Source organism: Rhinolophus ferrumequinum, chromosome X, assembly GCF_004115265.2.
Source record: "Rhinolophus ferrumequinum isolate MPI-CBG mRhiFer1 chromosome X, mRhiFer1_v1.p, whole genome shotgun sequence".
NCBI lineage: Eukaryota > Metazoa > Chordata > Mammalia > Chiroptera > Rhinolophidae > Rhinolophus > Rhinolophus ferrumequinum.
Window position 1 is genome coordinate 15,099,617 of NC_046284.1, and position 25,113 is coordinate 15,124,729.

The window sequence follows — 25,113 nt, forward strand, 5'->3', positions numbered from 1 at the left end:
AGCTGCCTTAGGGGAGGGAAAACACAGGTAATGTGAAACTATTCCTCGTATATCCTCTTCGGTGCTTCCAATCTCAGAAATGTTTGTCCCAACAGTGTGCTGCAACTTCTCCGCTGGACTCCTCAACTTGCACAACGGTAATCTCATCCCTGAGTGATGGTCAAAATAGGTGTTCTTTGGTGGGAAGATGATAGGAAATTCCTATTCTGCCATTTTGTTGATGTCATGTAAGAACTTGGAAGTTGACAGTTAAGTCTTGCTAACAGTGCTTCTTGAGTAGTATAAATATTGCCTAAGGTTGCATGTGATGTTTTGGGGCAGTGATGTGACCCTTCTTGCAGACATCAGAATAAAAGCCTAGGAGCTCTTTTGCTCAGGGCTCCATGGATCCAACAGAGTTTTGCATCTGTCATCACTTTGGGTGTGTCCTCCTTCAAACTAACTGAAAGGAAACATTCAGAAGCTGCCCTACTTCATATATCGCCTATGCCTATCGGCCTTCCATTCTTTTTTATCTTAATACAGCTTATGAGTAGAAACAATAGATGTCCATAATTTGATTTTCACCCATCCCCAAACCTGCTCTGGTCTTCTTTGACCAGAGCCTAATGCATCATTACATGGAAAATGATGAAGCTGGTACCAATGATGTTACAGGAAACTTAAGCTCTTATAGCAAAATTTTATGACATATTACATCTAAAAAGGAATCACTAAACAGCACCATAGAATGAGATAGCATTAAATTATAGCTATATATTTAGACACATCCATAGAAACAATATAAGAGAAAAATGTATACCAGCTTGTTCACAGTTCACATCTCCATATGTGAAATTATGTTTATTTCCCTTCTTTGTAGTCCTATGCATTTGCTACATTTATTAATATGTATTATTTTGGTAATCAGAAAAAAATTATGCTATGTCACAAATATAAGTAAACAATTAATTCCATAAACTTTATTTTTTTATGGTAGTTCTTAATTAGCCAACTTTTTTCAACAATATGCTGGAAAATTCCAACTGGGTTTGATGAGAATGATAAAGGCCTGTGGGGGGAGGGACGAATTGTTTCATTTTTCTATTTTTAATAATGGTGTCATGGGTAATTTTTAATGTCGGATTAGAAAACTAACATAAGTTGAATTTATCTAGGAACTCAATTCATATATATGAGTTTAAATACATAAAATTAAAACTCTCATTTTAAACACATAAATAATTCAGATTAAAATAATTCAAGACAGTTCATTTAAACCCTTAAGATTAAACCTCTTAATTTAAATAAAGAAAATATATTATTTCCATTAAAAATTGTCTTCTGGGGAAATGTAGCTTGTTCCTACAATGGGAAAAATAATAAACTGGTGACCTGGATCTCCTAATACCTCACGGTGAATTGGACAAGTCAGATTTATCTCTCTATCCTGTATCTGAATATGATCAGGAATTTATATAGACAATACATATGTTTCTACAGAGCAGCCTTCTACAATACATTACCATTCAAAGTTCATTCCTTGGATAGGATATATTTTCCTCGTGGATAAAATGTAGGAGTTGGAATAAATGACCTATGATGACCCTTTAACAGGGCAATCCTACAGACACACCAGCTCCACGAAGGAACCTGTGTTAATGTGAAGTCACCCCCATCTTTTTTTTTTGATTTACTGGGGTGACAACTGATAGTAAAATTACATAGATTTCAGGTGTACAATTCTGTATCACATCATCTATAAATCCCATGTGTGTTCACCACCCAGAGTCAGTTCTCCTTCCATCACCATATATTTGTCACCCCCATCTTATACAGAGTTTCCAAATACTAAAGAACACACTTGTGCCCAGGAAGGAATACCCTTCACCAATCTGACCCAATGACCACGCTGCATTAAAATTCCTTGTTACATCTTAATGAACGCTATCATCTTGAATCCTGTAATTGTGACACCAATGAAATTAACATTTTTCCATTCTAAATGTTCCCCAGGACAAGAGGCTATATTTTGTTATTCTGATTATATTTTATTATTTCAAAAATTAAATTAGAACTTCTAACACTGCATCTCATAGTCACATTATCATTTAGTGAATTCATTATAATTATCATCACCATGATGACTACCAAGGGAACTAATATATGACTACTGATTTATCATTTTACCAATGAAAGCTCAAATGTAGTTTTATCCCTTTCGTATGTGATTTTTCCTTTACCTCATTCCAATAAATAAAGTCTTTAATCTTCCATTGTTTGACATATACGCTAATTTGTATAACATAGTTCCTCTTTTCTTTATTATACAACTCTTACTCCCTCATTATTTCTTAAACTAGATATTCACAAATGAAATCAATTTATTAAAAGACTTATATGTTATTATAATGGTAAGTAGTACTGCAATATTGGATGCTTTTCTAATGGTTAAGTAAAACATTTCTTGATTGCTAAACATTCATTTTAGTGGGCATTTAAATTCTTTTAGTCTAATAATTTCAAAGTTCCTATAATGATGGGTCCCTGCCTGCCTACATCTGAGGGGCCCACCAGTGACAACTCTGCGGCTAGGGACACCAGGTCTAAACTATAAGCTTGTCCAGTGTCATTCCCATTTCTCTTCTCTGTACCGCAAAACTCCTAGAAAGAGTTGTCTATATTGTTTCTGTTTCCTCATGAACCCAAACAAAGCTTACACGCCAACCACTCCAACAAAACTGTTCAGGTCAAAAATAACTGAAATGAAATGAATTGAAACCCACTATTTATTTCCAAAGCCTCATCTTGTTAGACATATCAGCAGCATTTGGCTAAGTTGATCATATAAATTCTCCACCCTGATACACTTTCTTCATGTAGTTTCTAGAATACTACACACAGATTTCTTCCCACCTCTGTGGTCACTCCTTCTCAGACTTCTCAATTGTAGAGTGTGTCCCAGGGCTCTTGAAGGAGTCTAATAACACTCACATCTTTGGTAGTGTCTTTGTCTCTTACTTAAGTGCCATCTATTGGGGTTCCCAAAGAAATGCATACACATTTTAAGAGACGTTAACACTTTGGTCAACGTTGCTCAAGCAGTAGTTCGTCGTAATCAGAAGTGTCTGGATGCTGATGGGAACCACTTTGAGCACCTCTTGTAATTGCAGAAGTCAAACGTGACTTGTATTCATCTTTTGTTATCGGTAATATATTGAGTATTACAATTTTAATACAGTTTTTTCCTTTCTTAAAGTGTGTATAAATTTTTTGGCACCCTCTGTATATGCCGACAACTCCAAAATTTATGTCTCAAACCTAGATCCCTCCCTTGAACTTTAGACTTACGTATTAAAAATTGGAATGTCTTTTACTAATAATAAATAATAGTAATGATAACAATAATAAAAGCTAATGTTTCTATGGCGTTTATTATTTACCAGACCTTATTGTAAGCATTTTTAATTAACTCAATCCTCACAATAACCCTTGAAGTATTGTAATGTAAGCCCTCACAGTTGGCTTTTCTCTTTTGTAATGCAGGTGCCTGACTTAAGCTTTGATTGCCCTGGAGGCATCCGCTTCAAAGAGGCATCCACTTCAAAGATGGCTATCCCAGACAAACCTACTGCCAGCCACAGGACCAGATAAAGAACCAGTCCGCCTTCCCCCACCCTTCTCCAGGCCCCTTTGTTTTAGAGATCTTGGCTGATTTCTATAACTGACCTTAGGGGCTGCTTTTTTCTTTCTTTGCTGAACTTTAAACATTCCCGCTCTTATGTTTTAAATTCACCAATACAGAGTGAGCCTGGAAAAACCTTAGGCTCCCACCCTCGACCCCACTAAAAGCAGAACCCCAGCCTCCTCCCCTCTCTCCCTACTCTCCCTGACACACCAATCTCACCCAAGTAATTTCCAGGACTTATAAGTAATAAACTTGTTCATTTCAAAGTTTCCTGATGGTTATTGCTGAGGGCGTCTTGCAGCATAATAAGAAAAAGGGCCAGTCCAGCCACAACGTTGGTTATTGATAGGCTGCGACTGGCAAAAACCAAGTATGTACTATTATCACCCCCATTCGGAGACGAGGAAACAGGGACACAGACAGATGGAGTAATTTGCTCAAGGTCACACAGTTGCTGATTGGTGGGGCGAGAATTTGCCTTCATATAGTTTGGCTCCAGAACCTGTTCTCTTAACCATATGCCATCACTGGCAGTAATTAATAAGGCATCTTAAACTTATCATGGCCCAAACTGAGCTCCCGTTCCCCTCCCCACAGACTTGTTCTTCCAGAGCTCCCCCCCGCCCCCCCCACCAGGAAATGGTAATTCTAGTTGCTTAGGGCAAAAATGTTGATGTCCTTCTTAATTCCCCACCACCTCACACAACCCACATCTGTTTCATCAACAAGTCCTGCTGGCTCTAACTTCAAAATATATCCAGAATCTGACACCTTCTGCACAATCCCCAGGGCTACCATTCTGGTCCAAAACACCATTGTCTTTCACCTGGAACACTGCGTAGTGTTGCCAGTGGGCCCCTTGCCTCCATCTTTGCCTCCCCTGCTTCAAACTCTGCAGTGGATTCCCAGCTCACGGTCAAAGCTCGATTCCTTATAATGCTCTGCAAGGTTTTGCATGTGCTTCCCCTGTATCTTCTGACTTCCCCTCGTACTACTCTCCTGTTCCCTCATTCTGACCCAGCCATAGTGGCCTCCTAGCCATAGCTGGAAACATCAGGCTTGCTCCTACTTCGGGGCCTCTGTAATTGCCGTTCCGTCTGCCTAGGAAGCTCTTCAGATATTCGCGTGGTGCGCTTCTTCGCTTCCTTCAGACCTTTCCTCAAATGTCATTTCCTCAGTGAGGTTTCCTTGGCTATCCTATCTCATTTCAACCCTACACAACCACTGCACAATCCCTCCTGCATGCTTTATTTTCCCAGATTTGACTTATTTAGCTAATTTATTGCCTATATCCTCCTATGAAAAGATGGGTTCTATGGTAGCAGGATTTCTGTTTGTTTTCTTTGCTGCTATGACCACAGTGTCTAGAATGGTGCTTGGCACATAGGTGGCACTCGCTAAGTATTTGCTGGAAAAAAAAATAAATGAATGAAGCCAAATAACATTGTCACCAGTGGGAATTTCTGGCACAAATACAGGTTAGGTGGGTTTTCCCTTGGTTAAGCATAAGTGGTAGCTCTGCTATCTTTCTCTTAGAGAAAGACATCTTTCTCCCAGATTCTTTGCTCATCCCAGGCTTCTACGTCACATTCTTATACCGTGTTACCCCAAAAATAAGACCAGGTCTTATATTAATTTTTGCTCCAAAGATGCATTAGGGTTTATGGTCAGGAGATGTCATCCTGAAAAATCATGCTAGGGCTTATTTTCCAGTTAGATCTTATTTTCAGGGAAACCCAGTAGATGCTCACTAACCTGGGACTCAACTTGCTAGCAGATCAAAGTCTCCTACAGGCTAGATTTGACCTACATAGCATTAACCGGAATATCAAGTAAAGATATCCCAAAGTTTTGCAAAACTTTGTTTATAGTGACTTTTCTAGCCAATATCCCTATAGCTCCTCAATTGCAATACCAGAGTTGCTTGTACCTTGCTGTCACCTTTTAAAACTCTCAGTTGACTCGCGGACAATGTACTCTAAGGCAGAAGTGCCTTTCTTCCATTTTCAAGCCTATGAATTGTAAAGAAATTAATGGGAGGACAAAACCCCCATTAAGCCTTAATTATGAACACTCAGTACTGATTTTTTTAAAAAAAGGAACTGAAAAATATCCATCCTATTGATCCTTCATTCTACGAAGAGATTTCCAGCTGAAACCCTTTCTGGCACTAGAGCTCCATGTGTACGGGAATTCTAATTGAACTCTTCGAAAAACAGAGCCTCTTTGTAAAGTATGAATAGTCTTCACACACATCTTCATGAGTCACTTGCTTAACAGTATTTATCTTAATGGGGGCATTCAAATATTACATTTGCCACCAACATCGGTGGAATTCTGTTACACTTTTAAAATAAATACATGTCACAGAGCACCTAGCTTGGGTAGGAGCTGGCATGAAAGAAAATGTGTTGCAATTTTAAGACCAGTGCCTCTGAGCATTTTACAGAGAACTTTTTATTAAAGTACTCCATTGCCCTATTATTTGAGCTGGCATTTTGGTCTTACCTTGAGGATGCATAACTGACCCAGAAACCATTTCATGATTATCAGACAGTGACTGCTGTAAAACAGTAAGTGAGGTATTTTTTCTCAGTTCCAGGGTTATTAGCCTTAGACAGCTTAAGTACAGCAGTAACTGCTGATCCAGCTAGTAAAGTATGAAGGGAAATGAAGCTTGTGGTCTCTGGGAGATTCTGATTCTTCCACTACCTGCCATTAGCAAAAGTAAGTTTTATTAAGTCCAAATTTGTTTAGTCAATTGGGGACTAATGGTGGACTGTACAGTTGCTTCTAAGGTGTGCTTAAACTGGTTATTTATTTTGAAGTAAGTGGGGAGAACCAAAGGGGAAATTGGAACCCAGGAACTTTTAACTCCATCTGTGTGACCTTGGATAGACTGGACTTATTTTTTCAGGCAAAGAAGACTTGCGATATTCTAACCCAAGAGGACCTAACTTAAACCCAGATGGTACAGAAGACCAAAATGAGGCCCAGAGAAATTAACTGACTTCTGCAATTAGTGAGATACACAGCTATGATAGAACCTAGATCTCCAGAATCCCAGTCTAGTCTTCTTTGCATTAATCAATTTACCAAAAATGTATTGAACACATGGATGTATCAGGCATTGTGTTAGGCATGTGAGAGATACAAATATGACCATCAAGTTTCCTGCCTTCTAGGTATTTGTAAAAGCCAAATGTGTTCTAATCATCCCACCTTACTCAAAGATTACATTAAATATCAGGTTGAAAGTTATACAAAGAGAGGCTGAGTGAGATTCTTGTATCAAAGTGCTTCTGGGAGCTCACATTCAAAGCTGCCCACCACCACACCCACATAGAAATGACCAGATTTTTATTTTAAATAAAAAGACATAACTGGATATTAAAATAAAATAACTCTGTATACCAAAAATGGAAAAGAAATATAGAGTAGGTGTATTAGTTTGCTGGGGCTGGCTTACACAACGGAAGTTTCTTTTTTTTTTTTAATTTTATTTTTTAATTTATTGGGGTGACAATTGTTAGTAAAATTACATAGATTTCAGGTGTGCAATTCTGTATCACATCATCCATAAATCACACTGTGTGTTCACCACCCAGAGTCAGCTCCCCTTCCATCACCATACATTTGATCCCCCTCACCCTCATCCCCCACCCCCCAACCCCTTTACCTTCTGGTAACCACCAAATTACGTTCCCCAGATTAATTTTCAAACCCGTGGCCATCCTGTGGTCACCGACTGCCCTCCAATCCCCTCACCCTCCCCCCCGGAAGTTTATTTCTTTACAGTTCTGGCTAGAAGTCCAAGATCAAGGGATTGGCAGAGTTGGTTTTTTCTGAAGGCCTTTCTTCTTGGCTTATAAATGGCTATCGTCTGCCTATGTCTTCATGTGGTTTTTCCAAGGTGCCTGTCTTTCTCCTAACCTCCTCTTCTTATAGGGATGACAGGCATATTGGATTAAGCCCTTCCCATATGACCTCATTTTACCTTAATTACCCCTTTTAAAGACACTATCTCCACATACAGTCATATTCTGAGGTTAGGACTTCAACATATGAATTTGGAGGAGATACAATTCAGCCCCATAACAATGGGTTAACTGGGGCTAAAGTCACAGGACAGGAAAGAGAAAGACTCATTTTGACTCCTCTGAAGTGAAAGAAGCACTCTACATCTGAAACTACTGTAAGAAAGGAGGATGTAAAAAACCATACCTAGTACCCAACAAGGACCACAGATTCTGCTCGTATTGAAAAGTAGAATTAAGTTCTAGGAAAATAGGAAGTAGGGATTCAATGGTTTGTTGAACATTCTTAGATCTTTGTCTTGCATTATAGGAGGCAAGGTATGTTGAATAGTTTTAGAGTTTGGTAGAAAAAAATATATGTTACTGTGGGTGCTGAAAAAAATTGTTTTAAACTATCTCAAAGATAGACATATAAGCCATAGTTTCTAGATAATAAAAATAAAAGGAAAAAACTTTATCATCCAGCATAAATCAGGAAATTAAGAAAAATCAAATAAAAAGTAATAAGTAAAAAACGTTAAATAAAAAGATAAAAATAATTCCAAATGTACAAAACAATGACAATGAATGTAGATGAAGCTTGCCTATTTGACAAGAAAGATAATTATATTAGATCTAACAATCCAGCTATTTACTGCTTACAAGAAATACACTTAAAATCAGACTAGGAAACAACAGAAAGTTTGAAGTAATTAGTGATATAAAAAGACATGCCAGGCAAATACTAACCAAATCAAGTTGGTATGCTAACATTAGTATCAACATATATTGAATTTCAAGTATAGAATATTAATAGATGTAAAGAAGTACACTTCAATATGATCAAAATAATAATCCAAGTAGACTGAACCTGTACAAACTGGACAGCATAGCCTGAAAATACATGAAGCAAGATTTGACAAATATATGGTGATGGAAGGAGAACTGACTCTGGGTGGTGAACAATGTGATATATAGATGATGTATTACAGAATTGTACACCTGAAACCTATGTAACTTTACTAACACTTGTCACCCCAATAAACTTTAATTGAAAAAATAAATAAATGAATAAATAAACAAAGATTTGATGAAAACACAAAGAGAAATGAACAGTGTACTTTCTTAACATGAATATCTCTTCAAAACTGAAGAATACAAAAATCAAACGACAAAAATTATTTGAAAAGTCCGTTAATATGTCTGATCTAACGTGTGTGCGTGTGTGTGTGTGTGTGTATGTGTCTGTGTAGAGACAGAGGGGAAGACAAAGAAAGACAGAGGAGGTAGGGGAAAGACTTTTTTACATGCACACAATGAACATTTACAAAAACTGACTATGTTCTAGGTCAGGGGTCTGCAACCTTTTCCTGTACAGCCAGAGATTTAGTAAATATTTCAGGCTTTCTGGGTTATAAGGTCTCTTTCACAAGTACTCAACTCTGCCATTATAGTACAAAATAAGTCACAGACAACATCTAAATGAATGGGCATGGCTCTGCGACAAAATCTTTACTTACAAAACAAACAGCCAGATGAATTTACTCTACAGGCCTTAAATTGTCAACTTAACCCTTGTTTCAGGTCATAAAGAAAATTTCAATAAATTTTAAAGAACTGATGTCTTACAGACCTCATTGCCACAGAAATATATGTGGAGAAATCAGAAATTAAAAGACTAAGTCTCACATCTGTTAAAAAATGAATTTGTACATAAATTTTTTTTAAATATCCCCACTACACACACACATATATATGTATGCACATGTACACACACACACCCCCCCAAGCTCTGATGTCTTCACTGATTTTAGCAAACACTTAAAAAAGACATAATACCAAACTTACACAAATTGTTTAAATAAATAGAGGAGGAAAGAACGCTTCACAGCTCATTTTACAAGGCCAGCAAATCCTTGATATCAAAGTCTGTCAAGAATATTATTAGAAAACTATACATCAGTATCGCTCATGAACACAGGCACAAATATACATATAGGATGAAAAGCAGTATCGGCAAAGGGAAAAGGCACATGGAACAAAGTCCAGAAGAAACCAGGAATAAGCTTCCAAGACTACCTTTCCAGTAAAGTCACATAGGATGTGCGTAATTCCTATAGTGAATTGCAATAAAATGTGAGAAATATTGTCTACCAGAAAACCTCAGACACTCAAGGCCAAGGGTGTTTATTGGGGGCCAATCATGTAGGCACCTTCTGCCTCACACATACCAAATTCCAGACTCCGAAAAGGAAAGCAGATGTCCAGCAAAATCATGCTGCTTGTATATACAATTTAAGCACAGAGAGCCACTCTTATCAGTTACAGTGGAGAGAACCCTCCCCAAATCCAAATTACCGAACACTGGCGAATGGCCAGCCATGCAAGCAAGTCTTTCTAATGATAGCAGTCTCCAGACTACAATGTTACCTATTTTCTGAAAAAGGGCCAAGTGAGATTTATCCAAGGAATAAAAAATTGGTTTAACAATTAAAAAATCAACCAAGGTAATTTACCATGCTAACAAAATAAATTTTAAAATAACATGATAAAGAGTGTATAGTCTGATGTTCTAGAATGAAGGGCTCTGGAACATTCTCAAGGATAGACCATATGTTGGAAGACAAAATTAGCCTCAGGAAATTTAAGAAGACTGAAATCATACCAAGCATATTTTCTGATCGCAAGGCTTTGAAGGTGGATATCAACTGCAAAATGAAAGCAGGAAAAATCACAAATATGTGGAGATTAAACAACAAGCTTTTAAAGAACGACTGAGTCAAAGAAAAATAAGAGAAGAGATAAAAAAGTACATAGAAACAAATGAGAATGAAAACAATCCTATCAAAATTATTGGGATGCAGCGAAAGCAGTTATAACAGGGAAATTTATATCACTACAGGCCTAAACAAACAAGAAAAATCCCAGATCAACCTAACGTTATACCTTAAAGAATTAGAAAGAGAAGAACAAATGAAACCCAAAGTCAGCAGAAGGAAGGAAATAATACAAATCAGAGCAGAACTAAATGAAATAGAGAACAAAACGACAATAGAAAAAATGAACGCAACAAAGAGCTAGTTCCTTGAAAAGATTAATAAAATTGGCAAACCCTTGGCTAGACTCACTAAGATAAAAAGAGAAAAGATACAAAAACACAAAATCAGAAACGAAAAAGAAGTTACTATGGATGTCACAGAAATACAAAGGATCATCCAAGAACACTATGAAGGATTATATGCTATGAAATTCAATAACCTAGAAGAAACGGGCAAGTTCTCAGAAACATATAGCCTTCTAAGGCTGAATCACGAAGAGTTGGAAAATCTAAAGAGACCAATCAACAGTAAGGAAATTGAATCAGTCATCCAAAACTTTCCCAAGAGCAAAAGTCCAGGACCAGATGGCTTCACTAGTGAATTCTACCCAACATTCAAAGAGGATTTAACACCTGCCCTCCTCAAACTCTTCCAAAAAAACTGAAGAAGACGCAATACTTCCTAACTCATTTTATGAGGCCAACATTACCCTGCGACTAATACCTCATAAGGATAACACACAAAAAAGAAAATTACAGACTGATATCTGATGAATACAAATACAAAAACCTAAACAAAATTCTAGCAAATACAATGCATTAAAAAGATTATACCTCGTGATCAAGTGGGGTTCATCTCAGGGGAACAAGGATGGTTCAACAAACACAAATCCATCAGTGTGATATACCACATAAACAAAATAAAGGAAAAAAATCATATGATTATATCAATAGATGCAGAAAAAGCACTTGACAAGATACAACATCCATTTACGATTAAAACACTTAATAAAATGGGTATAGAAGGAAAACACCTTAACATAGTAAGGCCATATATGACAAACCCTCAGCTAATGTCATAACTAACAGTGAAAAACTGAAGCACTTCACTCTACGTTCAGGAGCAAGACAAGATTGTCCCCTATCACCACTGTTATTCAACATAGTATTGGAAGTCCTAGCCAGAGCAATCAGGCAAGAGAAAGAAATAAAAGCATCTGAACTGGGAATGAAGATGTTAAATTGTCACCTTTTACAGATGACATGATTCTTTATATAGAAAACCCTAAGGACTCCACTAAAAACTATTAGAAACAATAAACTAATAAAGTGGCTGGCTACAAAATCAATGTGCACAAATCCATTATGTTTCTATATACTAACAATGCAATTTCAGAAAAAGAAATAAAAAACCAATTCCTTTTGCAACTGCAACAAAAAGAATACCTGGGTATAATCTTAACCAAGGATGTGAAGGACCTATACACTGAAAACTATAAGACATTTGTAAAAGAAATTGAAGAAGACACAAAGAAATTGAAAGACATTCTGTGTTCCTGGATTGGAAGAATCAACATAGTTAAAATGGCTGTATTACCCAAAGCAATATAGAGATTTAATGGATCCCGCATCAAAATCCCATGGCATTTTTTAAAGAAATAGAACAAAAAATCATCAGATTTGTATGGAATCACAAAAGACCCCGAATAGCCATAGAAATCCTAAGAAAAAAGAACAATGCTGGAGGTATGATACTTCCTGACTTCAGCTTGTACTACAGGGCAACAATAATGAAAACAGTACGGTATGGCAGAAAAACAGACACACAGAGTAATGGAACAGAACCGAAAACCCAGAAATAAACCTACATAAATATGGACAGATAATTCTCAACAAAGGAGCCAAAAACATACAGTGGAAAAATGAATGCCTCTTCAATAAATGGTTCTGGGAAAATCGGAAAGGCATGTGTAAAAGAATGAAACTAGACTGCTATCTGTCACCATGTATCAAAATTAATTCAAAATGGATCAAAGACCTAAACAGAAGACTGAACAATAAACTGCATAGTAGAAAGCATAGGTACTAAACTTAAGGACCTTGGGTTCAAAGAGGATTTTATGAATTTAACCTCAAAGACAAGGGAAGTAAAAGCTAAAACAAATTAATGGGACTATATCAGACTAAAAAGCTTTCAGCAAAAGAAACCATCAGCAAAACAAAGAAGCAACCAACTGAATGGGAGAAGATATTTACAAATGCCTCTGATAAGGGGCTAATATTCAAAATATGCAGAGGGTGCCAATAAAATGTTCACACATTTTAAGAAAGGAAAAACTATTAAAGTTGTAATACTTAACACATACAGATAAGAAAAGACGAATACAAGTAATGTTTTGACTTCTGCAATTACAAGAGGTGCTTACCATCAACGTCTACGCATTTCTGATTATGGCGGACTACTGCTTGAGCAACGTTGACCAAAGTGTCCACTTGTATACATTTTTTGACACCCCCAATATAAAGAACTCATACAACTCAACAACAAGAGGACAAACAATCCAGTTAAAGAATGGGCAGAAGACATGAATAGAAACTTCTCCCAACAAGACAGACAAATGGCCAACAGATATATGAAAAAATGTTCAACTTCACTAGCTACTAGGGAAATACAAATCAAAACCACAATGAGATATCACTCATACCTGTTAGAATGGCTATCATCGACAAGGCAAATAATGAGTGTTGGAGAGGTTGTGGAGAAAAAGGAAACCTCATACACTGTTGGTAGAATATAAACTGGTACAGACACTATGGAAAACAGTATGGAGGTTCCTCAAAATATTAAGAATAGAATTACCATATGACCTAGAAATCCCTCTCCTGGGTATATACTGAAAATATCTGAAAACATTTATCCGTAAAGATGTATGTACTCCAATGTTCACTGCAGCATTATTTATGGTGGTCAAGACATAGAAACAACCAAAGTGTCCTTTGATAGATGATTGGACAAAGAAGATGTGATATATAGACAATGGAATACTACTCTGCCATACGAAAAGATGAAACAGTGTCATCTGCGACAACATGGATGGACCCTGAGATTATTATGCTAAGTGAAATAAGTCAGACAGAAAAAGTCGAGAACCATATGACTTCACTCATATGTGGGATATAAAACTGAAGGTAACAAAGGAACAAGACAAAACAAAGAAACAAAAACTCATACAACACAGACAACAGTTTAGTGGTTACCAGAGGGGAAAAAGAGGGTGGTGGTATAAGAAGATAAAGGGGATCAAACACATGGTGATGGAAGGAGAACTGACTCTGGGTGGTGAACACACAATGTCAGATATAGATGATGTATTATAGGATTATACACTTGAAACGTATGTAGTTTTGTTAACCACTGTCACCCCGATAAATTTTAGTAATAAATAAATAAATAAAAATATCATAGTAATTTGGATATATTTAGTAAAAGTACTTGACAAAATTCAACACTCACTCATGATTAAAATAATTCTTAATAAGCTGGACATAGATGGGAGTTCTTCACACCAATAAAAGACATCTATAAAAACATATAGCTGAGAACAGCTAAGAGACTCGTGGAAGTATTACTTGAAGGTATGCTAATTGGGCGAGCAGCGGAAGGAAGGAAGGGAGCGGAGTGAAAGCGCGGGCCCATGGCGGGGTCCCTGCGGGCGGCGGCCGCAGCGGCGAAAACCGCGGTGGTACCCGCAGTTCCGGGCATGCACGGGATACCAGGGCGGAACGGAGAGCACAGAGACCAGGAGGGCCCAGCTTAAGAGGCACAAGATTCAACATATCCAGAGGCCAACTCCAGACCAAACAAGAGTACTACGGGGTTTGACCTACAAGTCACACACCCAGAGGGAATTCTCTGCAGGCACTAGAGCCCATAGAGGCCAAACCACATTTAAGTGGTCAACCCTCACGCAGCAGAGCGCCCTGCGGGGGGCAGAGCCAAGTCTCACAATGAGTCAGCCTAGGAGTTAACCCCACCTACTCACAAGCAAAAACCAATTAAAGATCTTCTTGAACAGGACAATATACACAACACAAGAGTCACCTTTGGAGCACACGCAGAGGAGAAGAATGAAGTAGTGCAAGTCAAATATAAAGGATACATACTACATAAGATAACCTAGCAAGAACTAAGAACTCTAGGGGATCTACCTAATATATCAAAATAAACACAGTCAGCCAGAATGGGGAAACAAAGATACACGTCCCAAATAAAAGAACAGAAGAAGCCTCCACAACTGGAACCAAATGAAGCAGACGTAACCAACCTTTCAGAGACAGAGTTCAGAACACTGGTGATAAGAATGTTTAAGGAGCTTAGAGAAGACATAAAGAAGGATGTAGAAATCATAATGAACAACCAGTTAGAACTAAAGAACACAATTACCGAAATTAAGAACTCACTTGAAGGAATTACCAGCAGGCTAGATGAAGCAGAGGATCAAATCAGCGACTTAGAAGACAAGGTAGCAGAGATCACCCAAACGGAACAACAGAAAGAAAAAAGAATAAAAAACAATGAGGATGGCCTAAGAGACCTCTGGGATAACATCAAGCGCAACAACATGTGCATCATAGGAATACCAGAAGGTGAAGAGAGGAAGCAAGGGATTGAGAACATATTTGAAGTAATAATGTCTGAAAACTTCCCCAACCTGATGAAGGAAACCAACATACAAGCCCAGGAACTGCGGAGAGTTCCAACCAGGATTAACCCAAACAGGTCCACACCAAGACACATTATAGTTAAAATGGCAAAGCTTAAAGACAAAGAGAGAATCCTAAAAGCAGCAAGAGAAAGACAGAGGGTTACATACAAGGGAACTCCCATAAGACTATCAAATGACTTTTCTACAGAAACATTGAAGGCCAGGAGGGAGTGGCAGGAGATACTCAAAGTGATGGAAAACAAAGGCCTACAACCTAGATTGCTTTATCCAGCAAGGCTATCATTTAAAGTTGATGGAGAGATAAAGAGCTTTCCAGAAAAGAATAAGCTAAAGGAATTTATTACCACCAAGCCAGCATTGCAAGAAATACTAAAAGGACTTCTGTAAATAGAAGAAAGATCAAAACAACCTAACTACAAATTTTAAAATGGCAATAACTATGTACCTATCAATAATCACTTTAAATGTAAACGGATTAAATGCTCCAATCAAGAGACATAGGGTGGCTGACTGGATAAGAAAGCAAGACCCTTGTATATGCTGTATACAAGAGACTCACCTCAGAACAAAAGACACACACAGGCTGAAAGTGAAGGGTTGGAGTAAGATATTTCATGCAAATGGAAACGAGAAAAAAGCTGGAGTTGCAATACTTATATCTGACAAAATAGACTTTAAAATGAAGAACATATTAAAAGATAAAGATGGGCACTATATAAAAATAAAGGGATCGATCCGACAAGAGGACATAACTCTAGTAAACATCTATGCACCCAACATAGGAGCACCTAAATATATAAAACAGGTACTGACTGACATAAAGACAGAGATCAACAGTAACACTATCATAGTAGGGGACTTCAACACACCTCTGACCACAAGGGACAGGTCTTCCAGACAGAAAGTCAATATGGAAACAACAGCCTTAAATGATACATTGGACCACTTGGATTTAATCGATATTTTCAGAACGTTTCACCCCAATGCTGCAAAATACACGTTTTTCTCAAGCGCACATGGAACATTTTCCAAGATAGACCATATGTTAGGCCACAAAACAAGTCTTGATAAATTTAACAAAATTGAAATCATACCGATTGTCTTCTCTGATCACAATGCTATGAAATTAGAAATGAACTACAGGAAAAAAACTGGAAGACACACCAATCATGGAGGCTGAATAACTTATTACTAAATAATGAATGGGTCAAGCAGGAGATCAAGGAAGAAATCAAAAGATATCTCGAGACAAACGAAAATGAAAACACGACGACCCAAAATCTATGGGATGCCGCAAAAGCAGTCCTAAGAGGGAAATTCATAGCTTTGCAGGCCTACCTAAAGAAACAAGAAACATCACTAACCAACGGTTTATCTTCACACTTAAGGGATCTGGTAAAAGAACAGCAAAATAAGCCCAAAGGGAGCACAAGGAAGGAGATAATAAAGATCAGAGCAGAAATAAATGAAATAGAAACCAGAAAAAGAATACAAAAGATCAATGAATCCAAGAGTTGGTTCTTAGAGAAGATAAACAAAATTGACAAACCTTTAGCCAGACTCATTAAAAAAAAGAGAGAGAGGACCCAAATTAATAAAATCAGAAATGAAAGAGGAGAAGTGACAACGGACACCACAGAAATACAAAAAGTTTTAAGAAATTACTATGAGCAACTATATGCCAACAAATTTGACCATCTGGAAGAAATGGACAAATTTCTAGAGGCGTACAACCGTCCAAGGCTAACTCAAGAAGAAACAGAAAACCTGAATAGACTGATTACCACCACGGAAATTGAATCAGTAATCAACAATCTCCCAACAAACAAAAGCCCTGGACCAGATGGCTTTACAGGTGAATTTTACAAAACGTTCAAAAAAGAATTATCGCCTATTCTCCTCAAGCTCTTCCAAAAAATCCAGAAGGAAGGAAGACTCCCAAACACTTTTTACGAAGCCACTGTCACCCTGATCCCAAAATCAGACAAAGACACCACCAAAAAAGAAAACTACAGGCCGATATCTCTAATGAACAGAGATGCAAAAATCCTCAACAAAATATTAGCGAACAGAATTCAGCAACACATTAAAAAGATCATACACCATGATCAGGTGGGATTCATCCCTGGTACGCAAGGGTGGTTCAACATCCGCAAATCAATTAATGTGATACACCACATTAACAAAATGAAAAACAAAAATCACATGATCATATCAATAGATGCAGAAAAAGCATTTGATAAAATCCAACAACCATTTATGATAAAAACCCTTAAGAAAGTGGGAATAGAGGGATCATATCTCAACATAATAAAGGCCATATATGACAAACCCACAGCTAACATCATACTCAATGGGGAAAAGCTAAAACCATTCCCCCTAAGATCAGGAACAAGGCAAGGTTGCCCACTATCTCCGCTTCTATTCAACATAACTGTTTTAAATGCAAAGGACCTGCATAAAAAAATTTTTCCAAGAAGACATACAAATAGCCATCAGGTTCATGGATAGGTACTCAACATTCCTAATCATCAAGGGAAATGCAAATCAAGACTACAGCGAGATATCAGCTCACACCTGTTAGGATAGCTACTGTGGTTCCCCGAAAATAAGACCTCGCTGGACCAGCTCTAACGCATCTTTTGGAGCAAAAATTAATATAAGTCCCAGTCTTATTTTACTATAAGACCCAGTCTTATAATGTAATATAATATAATATAATACAATATAATACAACACAATATAATATAATATCGGTCTTACATTAATTTTTGATTCAAAAGACGCATTAGAGCTGATTGTCTGGCTAGGTCTTATTTGTGGGGGAACACAGTATTATGAAAATGACAAGAGATAACAAGTATTGCTGAAGGAATGGAGAAAAGGGAACCTATATATAATATTTTTTTAGCCAGAAAAAGGAAATTCTGCCATTTGCAATAACATTGATGAACCTAGAAGACATTATGCCAGGTGAAATTAGCCAGACACAGAAAAGCAAAAGCCTATATGTAGAATCTTAAAAAGTTGAACTCACAGAACCAGAGAGCAAAAAGTTGGTTGCCAGGGGCTAGAGGGAAGGGAAAAGGGGCGATGTTGGTCAAAGGGTACAAACTTCGAGTTATGAATAACTTTTGGAGATCTAATGTACAGCAAAATAACTATAGTTAATAATACTGTAATGTATACCTGAAATCTGCTAAGAGTTCAGATCTTAAATGTTTTCACCAAACACACACACACACACACACACACACACACACACACAAATAGTAACTATGTGAAATAATGGATGTGTTAATTAACCTAATTGTGGTAATCATTTTACAATGTATGTGTATATTAAGTCATCACATCGTACATCTTAAATATATACAATTTTTATTTGTCAATTATACCAATAAAGCCTGAAAAAAAATTTAAAAGTCTAATGTCTTGACCCAAGTTGAGCCAATTAAAGAAAAACACACCACATTATTGAGAGAAATTAAGGAAGACCTACATAAATGGATAGATATACTATGTTTGTGAATTATATGTCTTAATATTGTTAAAATATCTGTTCTCTCAAATTTAATTTGTAGATTCAGCACAATCTTAATCAAAATCATAGCACCCTTTTGTTTTTAAAGAAAATCACAAGCTGAATCTAAAATGTATATCAAAATGCAAAAACCCTAAAACAGCCAAAATAACCTTTATAAAAAAGTGCAAAACTAAGGAACTTACACTACATGGTCTTAAAACTTAATATAAACCTACAGTAGAAATGAGAGTTTGCTGCTGTCAGAAAGACAAATCAATGGAACACAACTATACTTATATAATCCATTAAAATTCAAAAAAGGTGTCCAAAACAATTAAATAGAAAGTGGAAAGTCATTTCAACAAATGGTGCCGGAAGAACTAAATAACTATGTAAAAAAAGTGAATGTTGACTTTCATCTCACACCATACCTAAAAAGCAATTCAAAATTGATCAGAGACCGAAACTAAAGAATTAACATTCTAATAGAAAACATAGGCAAATATTCTCAGTGAGGATACAAAAAGCACTAACCACAAAAGAATAATAGATTCAGTTTACCAAAAGACAGTGTTAAGAAAATATATAGATAAGCCATGGACAAGATTTACCAAAAATATAGATTAGATAAGATGATAGATAGATGATAGATAGATAGATAGATGATAAATACAAGAGGGAGGGAGATGATAAATAGATTGTATCTTGAATATTATAGGGGCTCCTATAAATCAATAAAAAAAATACAAACAAGCCAATAACATTTAGGCAAATCACTTGAATGGACACATCAAAAAGGAAATATAACAGTGGCCTACATGTATACAAACAGATGAATGCTATCATTGGTAATGATGGAAATGCACATTTAAACCACAAGATATCACTGTACATCCATTAGAGTGGCTAAAATTTAATAGACTGTCAGCATGAAATGTTGGCTAGGATGTGAAGCAACTGCTTCTCAGAGTGTAACACTGTATGATCATTTTTTGGATTACATTGAGTGATTTTAAAATTTGGCACCAACCTTACATGGCTAGAATGAATCCCACTTGATCACAGCGAGTAATTCTTTTAATATATTGCTGAATTCTATTTGCGAATTTTTTAAGGATCTTCACATCTAGGTTTATGAGTGATTTCAGGTTTGTCATATTCTTTTTTAATGCCTTTGCACGGCTTTAGTATCAGGGTAATAATTGTCTCATTAAATAACTTGAGAATTCCTTTCTCTGCTACTTTCTAGAAGAAATTGTGTAAAATTGATGTTAATTCTTCTTCAGTGATTAGAATTTTCCAGTGAAACTGTTTATGCCAGATTTCTCTTTGGAAGCTTTTAAATTTTGAATTCAATTACTTTAATGGTAATAAGACTATTCAGATTATTTATTTCATCTCGACTTAGTTTTGATGGTTTGGGTTTTCCAGGAATTGCTACATATCGTGTAAGTAATCACATTTATTAGTATATTTGTTCATAATATCCCCATATTACTCTTTCAGTGACTAACAGCACGTTTATTGATATCCCATGTCTCATTCTTGATATTGTTGATGTGTGTCTTTTTTTATCTTGGTCAGTCTTGAAAGAGGTTTGTCAATTTTATTGCTTTTTTTTTTTTTTGAAAATCCATGTTTTTGTTTTATTAATTCTATTGTTGTCCTGTTTTCGATTTCATTGATTTATGCTCTTACATTTGTTTATTTCCTTTCTTCTACTGGCTTAGTGTTTATTTTGCTCTCCTTTTCCTTGTTTCTTGAATTAGGAACTTAGATTGGTGAAATGAGATATTTTCTCATTTGTAATATAAGCATTTAGTGTTAGACATTTTCTTCTCGGCATTGCTTTCGCAGCATCTCACATATATTCATTTGTTTTATTTTCATTTTCATTCAGTTCTATTTTTTTTTGACTAGAAAAATTAAAAGTATAATTCTTTAATCAAGAAACAATTTAGGAAAATGATAGTCTCGTAAGTTCTTAAGTAGAATATCACATAACAATTTTGATAACATTCTTATCCATATACAGCAAATTACCCTAGAGAAATGGGGTCCCTCCTCTTCCAGATTCCATTTTCCCCTCCTAGGGCTAATAGTGAATTTTCTCTCCCAAGTTCAGGTTTTGCCAACTTGTTGGATCCCAAAGTGTGAAAATTTTACAAAGTAAAATTATATAATCGTGTATGTATACTAGGCAAAATAAAACTTAAAAAAAAGTTTAAGGTGCTGCATCAGCTTGTCACACACAGCTGCGTCTACCTTCTATCCTTTATCCTGAAGACTGCTTAAAAAAGTAAGTTTATACCCGGCCTGTTTCCCAATAATATAAGTCTCGATAGATTTTATTTGCCACACCTCAATGTTAACAAAAGGCTCTGCCAACCACAGAACACTACAACATTTGTGGCCTTTTCACACAGCATTCATTCAGTAGTCCCTCAGGTTTTTGGGACACAGGTTGGGGGTTTCGTAGGCTGTAAAGTCATCTTTTTCATCTGTTTGTTCATTGCTTAAGTTCTTCCTGCAAAATCCCTGCAAGGAGATTGTAGGTTTACAAACCCCTACAGAGACAGGGCATTCCTGTCCTTCTAGGATCCTGTTTTGGCTGTGGACAGCTTTACCTACTAAATTCTTGTCCTGTGCTGAAGTCTGTCTCATTTTCATTATGACTGCTCCTCTGTACTCTCTTGGGGTCCAAACAAGTCCCATTTCTCTCCCTTCTAATACTCCTCTTGGTATCTCTTTTGCCTTTTCTCCTTCAGATTGGAAATCTCTAGTAGTGTCTTCAGCTTCCTTCAGGACATGATTTTCAGTCCCTTCCTTCATTTGGCTCAAAATGCAAGCAGTGCAAAACCAGCACTTCCTTGTTCCAGATATTACCACTCTAACAATACAGCCTACTTAAGCTCTTTTGGCACTAACGCCACAGATATGTCAAGCTCACTGACACCAGAACCCCAGCAAGTCTTTTCATACTTGCTGCCGTTTAGCCACATGTCTACTCTGATCTTTACTGTTGCAGAATAATTTTCTAAACCTAAGGTAAAGAACTAACACTTATTCATCTAAGCTTCATCCTACTCAGTTTCATCTACCATTTCAACCTCTTAAAAATTACTAGTACTTCAGTTACTTAATCTAGTTGTGGACATGATTATTAAGCTTTGTTTGAGTCTAAAATGCTTGACTCCATGTAGAAAATTTTTTACCCACGGGGCTTAGAGGCTCATTCAGATTTTTCATAAGGAGACTTGTACAGGGCTTCAAACCATACACACATCCTGGGTTCCAACTTAAGTGCCTTCTGCAGTCTAGGAGAGGAAAGGGACAGTAACATGAAGGCTCTAGAAGATCAATTTCACTTCTGTTTCGTGTGAACCATGGTAGGTTAAATGTACTTCTTGATGGGACTTCTATTTTGATAGATAATGATGCTTAATCTGTACCTTTTATGCTTTTTGTTTCTTCTGCATCAATATTTCAGTCAATTGCTTGTCCGAGACACTTAGCTGCTGACAGGTCCTCATAACCTGACTAAGATAAACTGCCAAGACATGCTTGCACAGTAGGCTGTCACTCTTCCGTAGCACTGAGAAGGCAAATGCAGGACATGAACAATAATGACAAGAAGCCAAACATATGTATGTTTTACCAGAACTTCCAAGTACCTGGTAAACTTGCCTCCCACTGGGCGATGAGATTAAGGTGATGGATTGTTGATCAACTAGGTCCAAGGCCTGGATGGCTGAGGAGCCAAAGATAAACTTTAGCGATAATAGATGCTCATCAGGAATTTGCGCGCTCTCCTGCACCGCCGCGGCCATCTCGTTCAGGAGCTCCTCCACGACCGTTGGCAACGTGACCACCGCCAACGCGTCGGCCATGGCGCTACAGGATTTGGCCTCTTCACAGTGCACCGCGGGGAAAAACACTCCAACAGATCCGTGGAGTCCCGTCTCCGACCGGAGGCGGGCGCGGCGCCGTCAGTTCTATTTTTTTTACATCTCTTTCAAGACTTACTTATCCACCTATGTACTGTTTAAGAAGTGTGTTGTTATTTCCAACTTTAGTGTTATTCCTGTCATCTTTTTCTTAGTAATTCCTAGTTTGATTCCATTACAGCCAGAGAACATACTCTATATGATTTCAATTACTTTTACCTCACTGAGGTAAAAGGTCTATGGATGCAGTCCAGCATATGGTCTATCTTGGAGAATATTCCATGGGCACTTGAAAAAGAAATGGGTATTTTGCTGTTGTTAGGTAGAATGTTTTCTATTTGTCTGTTAGGACTTGTTCATAATGCTGTTCAGATCTGCTATATCCTTGCTGATTTTCTGCCCACCAGTTCTATCAGTTGCTGAGAAAGGTGTACTTAAGTCCCCACCTATAATTGTGAATTTCTCCATTTCTCCTTTCTGATCTATCATTTTCTGGTTTGTGTATTTTGAAGCTCTTGTGCTTGGTGTATACACATTTAAGACATTATGTCTTCCTTGTGGACTGACATTTTGTCATTATGCAATGCTCCTCTGCCTCTAGAATTTCATTTGCTCTAAAGACTACTTAATCTGTTATTAATATAGCCACTCCTGCTTTCTGTGATTCATGATTATTATGGTGAAATTAGCCAGACACAGAAAGATTATATGGTATATGATTATACAGTACATCTTTTTCATCCTTTTATTTTCAACTTATGCATGCTGTTAAATTTGAATTGTGTCTTTTTTGTAAACAGAATGTATCCAGATTGTATTTTTTTATCTACTTTGTCAGTCTCTTCCTTTTAGTGAATTTATACTTAAGATAATTTTTATAACATTGGGCTTAAAATTTATCATTTGTTTTCCATTTGTTTCCTCTATCCTATTTTGTTTTATTTTTCTAATTTTTTTTTATTACTTGTGGGTTGCTTGACCATTTTCTAGGATTCCAACATTATTTATTTATAGTGTCTTGGGATTTATGAGTTCATATAGTTTTCTTAGTTTTGCTCTGGGTAGTACAACATTCATATGCGACTTATCATAGACTACTAGGTGTCAACCTTTTACTACTTCAAGTGAAATGTGGAAACATCATTTCCATTCAGATCCCTTTACCCTTCATACTTTTACATTTCATCATCATGAGTACCAAATGGTGTTCTAATTTTTGCTTCAGTCATCACACATGATTTTAAAAACTCATGAGGAGGAGAATCTATTGTATTTACCCATATTTCTACTTTTTCTTTTGTTCTTCCTTCCTGATGCTGTGTGATTCCTTATTTTATTTTCTTTCTGCTTATATAATTTCCTTTAGCCATTCTTTTAAGTTTAGTTCTGCTAGAAACAAATTCTTCTAGTTTTCCTTTATCTATGAATGTCCAATTTCCCCCTTCAGTCATAGCTTCTCCAATATATTTTGTAGTTTAAAGTTCTTTCCATATAGCACTGGAAAAATGTTATATCTCTTCTGGCCTCCATAATTTCAAAGGAGAAACCCATTGGTGTTTGTCCACAGGTAATATGTTATTTTTCTCTTACTGCTTTCAAGATATTTTTCTGTCTTTATTTTTCAGAAGTCCAATCATGATGTACTCACACAGCACCCTGTACTTCCCTCATCATAGCACTCATCACACTACATCACTATTGGCAATATACTCACCCATATCTCTAAGCATTAGGACAACACAGACCAATTCTATCCTACTTTGGGTTATTCCTAATACCTTGCATAGTCCCTGACATGTGTATTCTCAATATGGATTTGAAAATGAATAAATAACTGAGACCTGAAGGAAATACAGTACTGGATAGTATGGTATGGCCCGAGAAATGAAAAGTGGCTGCTAAATACTCCCGATGTTCCTGGAGTGGCTACGGTCATACTGCAATATTCTAAAGTTTCAGCACCAACTGAGGCATAATGATTTACATTCATGAGATTGAGAATCACCGTGAGGGCATAATTATTCCCCAGGCTTTCCAAGAAGATCATCTCACCCCCCACAAATGCCATAAAAGTTTTCCTAACTCAGATTGAAATAACCTAGGCTTAGCAGTCACCAAGACATTGGTTTAAATCTAAGCTCCAACACTTTCTAGTTGTGTGAGATTGAACAAGTCACTTAACTTCTCAGATCCCAGATTTCTTTGTGCTTTAATACCTACCTCCAAGGGATGTAAGGGATCAAAAGGGAAACTCTAGTCAAAAGGTCCTAGTGCACCGTCCAGTATATAATACACACTCAATACAAGTTCCCACAATAATTGTTCAGGGAGGAAACATGAGTAAGACGTGTCCCCTTCATTTGAGAAGTTCATGTGTCAGTGGAAGTAAACCATTACAATGTAATATTAGAG

General features: G+C 36.8%; 1 protein-coding gene and 1 long non-coding RNA gene across 2 annotated transcripts in view; both read right to left on the bottom strand.

Moving 5' to 3' along the window:
• The window catches only part of LOC117025033 (uncharacterized), a 170,937-nt gene that overhangs the window by 71,945 nt on the left and 73,879 nt on the right, over positions 1 to 25,113 (bottom strand). The window lies entirely within an intron of this gene.
• Positions 21,590 to 22,690, bottom strand: LOC117024954 (zinc finger SWIM domain-containing protein 7). The gene has a single exon (XM_033110740.1). It carries the CDS (start codon positions 22,642 to 22,644, stop codon positions 22,210 to 22,212), a length of 435 nt encoding a protein of 144 aa, XP_032966631.1. The 5' UTR covers positions 22,645 to 22,690; the 3' UTR covers positions 21,590 to 22,209.

What these genes read in the sequence shown, in the direction of transcription:
- LOC117024954 (XM_033110740.1), bottom strand. Translation starts at nt 22,644, where the DNA reads ATGGCCGACGCGTTGGCGGTGGTCACGTTGCCAACGGTCGTGGAGGAG.